Source organism: Ipomoea nil, unplaced genomic scaffold (genome assembly GCF_001879475.1).
Source record: "Ipomoea nil cultivar Tokyo-kokei standard unplaced genomic scaffold, Asagao_1.1 scaffold0327, whole genome shotgun sequence".
In the NCBI taxonomy this organism is placed as follows: Eukaryota; Viridiplantae; Streptophyta; class Magnoliopsida; order Solanales; family Convolvulaceae; genus Ipomoea; species Ipomoea nil.
The window spans coordinates 89,703-99,132 of record NW_017616755.1 but is presented as its reverse complement, the minus strand read 5'-3'; the positions used below and the strand labels follow the sequence as shown (position 1 = coordinate 99,132).

At 38.1% G+C, this 9,430-nt stretch overlaps 1 protein-coding gene across 1 annotated transcript; it reads left to right on the top strand.

Moving 5' to 3' along the window:
• Nucleotides 1-559: 559 nt before the first annotated feature.
• LOC109171653 lies at nt 560-1,732 on the top strand. The gene is made up of 2 exons (XM_019320725.1): nt 560-1,284; nt 1,354-1,732. The coding sequence occupies exons 1-2, from the start codon at nt 560-562 to the stop codon at nt 1,730-1,732; spliced, it is 1,104 nt and encodes a 367-aa protein (XP_019176270.1).
• Nucleotides 1,733-9,430: the final 7,698 nt, after the last annotated feature.

Sequence of the window (9,430 nt, the reverse complement as noted above, 5' to 3'; positions counted from 1 at the left end):
GGGGTGTTACAAATTGGTATCGGAACCCTAGGTTTGAGTCCTAGGATGTTAAGAAGTTGACTTTAAGAGCCTAAGCGGAGGTTAGGTTTTGAGATGTATGTATAGGAATTATAATTTGCTAGGAATTAAAATTTGCTAGGAATTTAAAATTTGGAATAACCGCGGTGAGGAATTGTGATTTTGCATATTGTGCATTTGCATTACTTGGGATTATTGGTAACCTGTTATGATATTTGAATCTTGGTGGATTATTGAATTTTTGTGATTTTTCCATTTGGTGGAAATTTTGTTTCTCTCTAGATGGTGGACTTGTTTATTTGGTTGAGCATGAAAGTTGGACTACTTTGAAATATTGAATTGTTATGGGTAATTGAATTATTGTGAATTAATTGATTATTTATATTTTTAGTAGAGGCCTGTTTAGTAGTGGTGGACCTGTTAAGACCTCTGGTGATGACATTTGTGTTAGTAGTCCTTCTTTTGGATACCCGCTATGAATTTTGAATTTAGTACAACCCCCCAGCGGTAACGCTGTTAATTGTGTTGTAGAACAGTCATCATGCCGCCAAGAAGGAACGTGTCCGCTCACGAAGGTATTGATGGTGGGAACGAAATCAATGCTCCCACTAATGCTCAACAGGCTCATGGGCTTCAACAGTTGACACAAGCTTTGGGTGCTACATTACTTCAGAATGGCAATGGAAACGATGTGGTTAAAAAGGTCTCTAGTCTCAATCCTCCTTTTTATGGCGGACAAGAAGATCCTCGTGTTCTTGAGGATTGGGTAAGAGCTTTTGATAAGTTGTTGGATGCTATTGGTTGCCCTGTTGACCAAAAGGTGGAGGCTGCTGTGTACTACTTGCAACAAGAAGGTGACATTTGGTGGGTAAATAATGGTCATGCTCTTAGTCAACAACCTGACTTTGACTGGGAGGCCTTCAAGGATGCTATGAGGGATCGATTGTATCCTGAACATGTTAAGGCTGCAATGTATGAGGAGTTCTTACACTTGAAGCAAGGCAATTTGTCTGTGCAAGAGTATCATGCAAAATTCTTGGAGCTTGCTCGTTTTGCAACTAGGCTGGTTCCTGATGAGTATAGCAAGACACAGAAATTCATTAGGGGACTGAATTTTGGGATTCAAAAGGTAATTTGCGCCCTGGATCTTGAAACACTAAATAAGGCATACAATAAGGCTGCTAACCTTTATCGTGTGGAGTTGATTGAAAGAGAAGCCAACATGAAGAGTAGGAAGAGGATGGAGAGCAATGAGGAAGAAAACAAGTAAGGGGATAAAAGACCTAAGTTCAACAATCAATTGTAAAATAAAGGATTTCAAAACAACAAGGGCAGTGGAGGTTATGGTGGCAACAATGGGCAAGAAGGTTACTGGCAGAAACGCAATGGAATTGAGAGGTATCATTACTGCAAGAGCTGTGGAAATGGACACCCTGGGAAGGATTGCCAAGGAAATTTAGTGAAATGCTTCAAATGCCAAAAGTTGGGACATCGAGCATATGAATGTCATAAGAACAAAATGGGAATCAACAAGGATCTAACGGCAATGGAGGAAATCAAAGAGGACCTAGACCTAACAATCATGGGTCTGGAAACCGAAATCACAATGGTGGAGGCAACAATGGAAATAAAAATGGGAACAATCAAGCAACTGATAATGGAGGTCAAAACAGCAATGGTGGGAACAACAATCGAGGAAGGATCTTCGTCATGAGTAGAACTCAAGCTGAGGCCGGTGATATGGTTTCTGGTGATGATGCGTGATGCATTGACACGAGAGTGAATCACCTAGAGACGTATTCATCTAATTTAGTTCGCTAGTTGGTTTAATAGTTCGTCTATATTCCATTTTATTAGTTGGTGAGACATTGCATATTTAGTTGCATATTACTTCCTTTGATTATGATATCTGATAAGTGGTGCTCTATGTTTAATTTGAACTTTGTGCTTTATTCTAATGGTGATTGTCAAATAATTTTGATAATTGATTTGTGTATAGTTTGGCTAAGGACTTGCATCAAAGTTACGGGGACGTAACTATACTTCTTAGGATGGGTGAGTGTAACACCTTGTCTTTATTATGGTGTATTGAACTTAATTTTGAGCCTCTTCAGTTCCCTATTAGTGAGTCTGCTTTGTTTAGTGTTGCCTTATGGTTATGCTTCGGGGACGAAGCATCTTTTAAGGGGGTAAGATTGTAATACCCGGTATTTTCCTATGGTTATGCTTCGGGGACGAAGCATCTTTAAGGAGGGTAGAGTGTGATACCCCATATTTTTGGACACTGTATTTTTCTATTTTTTTTTTATTACTCGAGTTCCAAGTCTGATCTAATATTATCCTAAACCTATATTATTATTAAGTCTTATGGTTTTGTAATCCTTATATACATAAAATATTTTCATAACCTAATGTTTCCCCTAATCCTAACTTATACCTACAGTACGTTTTATATTCCAAACCCTAATAAATACATATGTTAATATACTTATATATGTTTATGTTAATATACTTATATATGTTTTGTACAGCAGCGCAATTCCAATTTATTTATAAATATATATAGTAGAATCTTCATCATATCATCACTACAGCATATATATATATATATATATATATATATATATATATATATATATATATATATATATATATAACGTTTTTTTTTATTGTAAATATATCATGTAACCCTAATCCTATAATGTACGATATGCGTACAGTATATATATATAATAATAATAATGATGACCTTTTTGACTAACCCTAAATCATATGATTCTGATTTACACATATATCCTCTTGACACTTTTCCGCCCCAATACGCCAAACAGAAAAAAAAAGTTACGTAATCTCTTTCTTCTTCATCGGTTCAATCTTGGTCTCCTTCCTTTGTCATCATAAGTTCTCTCATCTGTTCACCATAGGGATTCAAGGGTTCTATTGGTTTTGAGAATTCAGGTAAGATTTATGTCTACTCAAAATCCTTTTACCCCAAATCAAAAATTGATTTTTCCTAAGTGTTTATGTGAAAACCTTTTCCTTAAAAACTTGTTTTATTATTTTTGAATAGTTGCTATGCGATTCATGATCTTTGTGAATATTATATACGATATGAAAATTGACTGATGATTCTGTGAAATTGAGTACATGAAATTATATGCTTGTATATGTATCTTTCTAAATATAAGTCTATTAGCCTAACATGTTTAATTAGTATGAATATATGTTTAAATGGTGAAGTAGTGTTTGAAAACGTAATTGTTAAATATAAAGTATATGATTGTGGGCCATTGTGCACAGTAGGTACATATGTATATAATTAACGTTAAATTGTTTGTTCTGTATATCTATTGCTATCTTGTGTGATTAAAAGTATTTTAGCTAAGCCTAATAATGATTATGCCAAAGGATTGAGTGGCTATGGATTCTGTATATATAGCGTGTAGTGTATGTTTGTATACATGCACAGTAGCCTTAGTGTTATAGAGATTGTGTATATTTGGATATATGTGGGAGTATGGTATTATACATATATTTGAGTATGGTGGAATAAACGAATTAATGGGTATCAAAATATATTTAATTAACTTTGGTCATTGAGGATTTGTACCTGGATTTTTATTGTGAGGTTGGTCTCTCACATTTGATTTTGGAACGTAATCAGTGTGGGGTTGGTCTCGCACATTTGGTTATGGATCTTGTGGGGTTGGTCTCTCACATTTGATTCTGGAATATTATTATGTACTTTGTGGGGTTGGTCTCTCACAATCGAGTTCGTTCTACTCGTTGGGGTAGGTCTCTCAATGGGGGTATGCATACTTAAGGGATTGATCTCGAGCCAACTGGGTTGGTCTCTGGTTGGTTGGTTTTGGTCACTGGGTCCGAAGTAATGGCTCTTGCCTTGTACTTTTCCTCCTCATTGACTTGGTGGTAAATAAAGGATTAAATCCTAATATTGAGAAAAGTTGTCAAACGTGGAAGTTATGGTATTTTATGTTAAATTAATTGATGTTATGGTAAATTCTGAAATGTTATGTGAAATTATAAATTAGATTTATTATGTGGTTGAATTGATAATTGGTAATTAAATGTGAAGAAGTGGTATGAAGGAATATTGCAAATATAATATGAATAAGGGGTTAATGTGGAATTATGTGCTCCAAGGTGTTATATGCTATGTGTAAAATGTTTTACGGGGTGGAGTAAGTCTTACTAGCTGTTGCATGCTGAATTTTTCCCCTCCTTAGTTTCTTTTGCAGGTACATCTTGTATGACATTTGGAGCATGAGAGCGATTCATCTTATAGAGGTTTGGAGTTTTGTTTTGTTAGAAAATTTAGAAGTTGTTTTTGACAATTGTATTATTGTAGTTAGTGGGCTAGAATAAATTATGGATTGTTTTCAATAGTGTTGTTTTAGCATGTGCGTTTGGTTATAGGTTGTTATCTAAACGTGGCGGTAGCATCCCTTTTTCCTTGTTTTGTTTAGCTTCCGCAATTAAATAATGAAATTTTAATCAAATAAATGCCTTTTTATAAATTAATTTGGTTTTGGAAAATGGGGGTGTTACATTATCGTACTGTCCTATCTGGGTGGAGTCGTCCAACTGTTTAGAATGCTGATGGAACCACTGGGGATAAGCCCATGGAGACTTGGACAGACGATGAAATGGATGCCTCTGATCTAAACAACAAAGCGTTGAACTCTATTGTAGGATCTCTGCATGAATCTGTCTTTACCCTAGCCACAGGGGTAAAATAAGCTAAACGTGTATGGGAAGTTCTTGAAACCAGATTTGAGGGAACTAGTGATGTCAAGCAGTCAAAGCTACAAATGGTGCTGTAAGAATTTGAAGCCCTTAGAATGAATGAAGAGGAAACCATTTCGACCTTTCATAGTCGGGTTCAGAATCTGATGAATAGAGCCTCAATTCTTGGTGAACCTTTCACTGATGAGAGAGTAGTCAAAAAGATCCTTCGATCTTTACCTAAACGCTTCCAGATGAAAGTAACTGTTATTCAGGAACACACAGGCTGGGAAAAGAAGACTGTAGGAGAACTTATGGGAAGTTTACACACATATGAACTTGAAGTGCTTGCTGATGATGATCTTGCTGGAAACAGAAAAGGAAAGTTAGTGGCTTTTGTGGCTGAAGCTGATCGAGAATCTAACGCAGACGAAATAGATGATGAAACCTTGGCACTTCTAACCAAGAATTTTAAGAAAATATTGAAAGGATTAAACAAAAAGAGTCAAGGTCAACCCACCAGGACACAATACAAAGCCAATAACTCCTCATTTCAGAAAGCCGAAACAACACCTTTTTCACAGAACAATCAACCCCAGACTGGCCGAACAAGACAGAACAGAAACAGTTCCACAGATGCAGGGAGGTCTCTCAACCGGTCAGTGCAGTGTAGGGAGTGTGAAGGTTATGGACACATACATGCAGAATGTGCAACGTATCTCAAGAGGAAAAAGGCTATGTCAGTAGCTACACTAAGTGATGATGAGGAGGAAGCATCTAATGATCAGTCTGATGATAATGTAGGAAACTTTGTAGCCTTGTTTACAGCTACAGAGATTCAGTCAGACGGAAACGAATCAGATGAAGAATCTTATATATCAACATATGATTTTGAAGAGAGGCATACTCAACTTGAAATGGAATTTGCAAAACTTGTTGCAAGCTGGGAACAACTAGTGAAAGTCAATAAAAATCTGAATGACGAGCTGAAGCAAAGGGATGATCTTCTAAAAAAACTAAATACAGATCTTGTCATAAAAGAAGATCTTATCATTGAGATAAGATCCAGAGAAGGAAAACTGATAAAGGAATTGGAAGGTCTGAAGAAAAATATCCAGATGATGGACACCACATCAACATTAGACAAAATTCTGGACTCTGGTAGAAATCCTAATGATAAAATGGTTCTAGGATTTGAACGAGGTGAATCTTCGAATAATGCTCCTATGTTTGTCAAAGAGGGTATGTTTAAGGCCACAACAGTTCACAGTTTTGAACAAGGACAGTCATCTCGGTCAGTTCAGAAAAATGATTAGAGAAAGATATATGATCAAACTGCAGATACTGACTTTGGCAAGGTAACTCATCAATCTCATTATTCAAGGTTCAAAAATAAGTTTGTCAGAGTTAGACAATACACTCCCATTTGCCACTACTGTCAAACAAAAGGTCACACTCGGCCTAAGTGTTATTTTTTATTACAGAGATCAAAGGAAGGAAAAATATCAGAACAAGACTATTACACCGTTCACTAGACAGGTCTGGGTCAGAAAGTCAGAAGTTATATGCTACCCCACTATAGTTCTGACAGCATCTACGACTGAAGCTAGATGGTATTTCGACAGTGGCTGTTCCAGACATATGACTGGAAATGTAAAGTGTCTCATGGCTGTTCTACCAAGCAATGGATCTGTTACATATGGCGACGGGCAAAAAGGGAAAATAGTTGGGAAAGGTACCCTGAATGTACCAGGTTTACCTCACTTAGAAGAGGTTCTGTTAGTCAGTGGGTTGAAAGCAAATCTGATCAGCATCAGTCAGTTGTGTGATCAAAATTGGAATGTGTGCTTCGATCGTAACTGCTGCAGAGTTAGTGACAAAACAGATCAACTTATCATGGAAGGAACCCGATCCTCAGACAACTGTTATGTTTTGGCAAACGAAAATGCCTGTCACCTATCTAAATCTGATGAATCAAAACTCTGGCGTAGACGACTGGGTCACATAAACTTCAGAGATATGGATAAGCTGATCAAACTAGAAGCTGTGAGAGGAGTACCTAAGATCAGAATAGAACTGGAGAGAGTTTGTGGTGCATGTGCCATTGGGAAACAAATTAGAACTCCGCACAAAGCAGTAAGAGCTATCAATACTGAGAAGTGTCTAGAGCTTGTTCACATAGACCTCATGGGGCCAACACAGACTGAAAGCATTGGGGGAAAGAAATACATATTTGTGTGTGTAGATGATTTCTCTCGATACAGCTGGGTGTACTTTCTAAGAGAAAAATCTGAGGCCTTCAAGGCTTTTAAAACCTTGTGTATAAGGGTTCAAAAGGAAAAGAACGAGCCTATAATAAAAATTCAGAGACTAAGAAGTGATCATGGGAAAGAATTTGAGAATTCACTATACTCAGATTTCTGCTCCTAGAACAGCTCAACAGAACGGTGTGATGGAAAGAAAGAATCAAACCTTGCAAGAAATGGCTAGAGTTATGTTACATGCTTCTCATATGCCGCAGCGCTTCTGGGCTGAAGCAGTTCACACAGCTGGCCATACAGTGAATAGCGTCTATCTTAGACCAGGAACGACCAAAACACCATATGAGATCTGGAAGGGAAAGAAGCCAAACCTGAAGTATTTTCATGTGTTTGGGACGAAGTGTTATGTGCTGATTGATAGAGAACAAAGAGGGAAGTTTGAAACTAAAAGTGATGAGAGCATCTCTCTTGGATACTCTCCAAATAGTTGTGCCTACAGAGTCTACAACAAGAGAACTCAATCTGTAATGGAATCAGTAAATGTCGTTATAGACGACAGTCCAGACGAATCAGTGGAAACAACAGTGATTGATCTAGTGACAGAGCTTCCTCTTAGTGAGCTGAATACTGCAGATAGCAACAATCAGCCCAAATCACAAGAATCCTCCGACGAGTTGTTTTGCTAAATAATAGCCAAATAGGGAGTTTGTTAGTGTTTTAATTGCTCAAAAACCCCAACTTATAATTGGCAATATTATTGAGGCATACTAAGATAGGATTTGCTTAGTGTCAGTTTTGTTCTACAAAGGACTAATCAATCAGATACAACAACAAAGGGACTGACACTGAAGATCTGTTTTAGGAAGCTGTTTACTTAAAAGCTGTACGCGGTTTTACAGAAGACAGATTTGGAAAGAAGATCAGCGTATCTGCTTTGGAAAGGTATGGACCGAATCTTTAAGATTACATTCTTCAAATATTGTCCTACCATCTACAGTCAAAGATATCTATGGAGAGAGTGTTCTAACGATGGAACTATAAGTATCCTCATTCGACGAGAATTAGGGTTACGCTTTCAAGAGAGAAGAAACACTCCTTATCAGTTTTATGAGATCAGATCTTTGATTACTATGCCTCTTCTCAACACAACATGTTCATGGTGATTAAGATGAAGAACTTGAGAAGAATCACTGCTGCTTAAATGAAAGGACACTGTGATCACACTGTTGTGGGAACAACCGTAAAGAGCGTCATTGAAGTGGACTGCATCAGAGTTGGCTCTCCAAGTGAAGGGACTTCATTGGACTTCTGTATGCATGGCTCTCCACGTTCAACAATCCACTAAACCTGTGTAGACTGGGTACATACCTTGTGTGGGGCACTTGGGTGAGATTATTGTTTCTTTACCTTTGTACATTGGATTATGATTTAGTGGATTGGACGCCTATGTGATCGTCCCCCAGACGTAGATACACACTGTATCGAACTGGGTAAACATCGTGTGTTTTGCTTTGTGCTGTTATCTCTTTCTTTAAATGTAACACCCCCGCAAAACAAGGCCCAATTGAAGCCCTAACACAAGCAGATTAACAACAAAACTAGCACAGCGGATGATAAACGGAAACAGGATAAATGAAATCCAAAAAGGGGTGTTATGCCACGTATACCACACTAGGTAACGCTAAGGCAACAATCTGCAAGTGTATAATACTATCCCAATACATCAATCTAAAACAGTCTAAAAACATTGGCGCACAGGCCACAAAAAAACAAAGGTGCTAAGCTACCAGGCTCTAGACATAGCTCTCGTCTAAACATCACCTGAAAGATACAAAGATAGACATTGGGGCGACGCCCGGTCAGCGAATAATGCTAGTAACCCACAAATATCGTTAAGTATCATAAATAGGTAGATATAAGATATAAAAACCATTTTCAAAACGGAATACATATATATAAGTCAAAAGCCAAGATCAACAGTCAACACAAGACTCACCACTCTCAAGACCACACGGGAACACATCCCAAACCACAAAGGTTAACCACACACAAGGATAAAGACTCACCCAACGGCAACACATGCCAAAACAACGCAAGCCTCCGTGACTACACCCGTCACGAGAGAAGAACACACAACGCCGGCTTTACAAGTCCTCGCAACATCACCCATCGCGAGTTGGTATGCCTTCCTTATGCCTTGTTCCAACCTTATGGCTACCCCCAACCTTGTATCTTCTTTCCAACCATTACCTCCAGGATCCCCTGTACAGCCAAGTCCAACCTTATTCCGCCGGGACTGTCGTCCCCCACCGATAACCACCAACGAACCACCACCAATCACGGCAACACAGTCCCGGATAACACATGTTATCCCCCAATCACGTAGACCCATCACTCAGGCCACA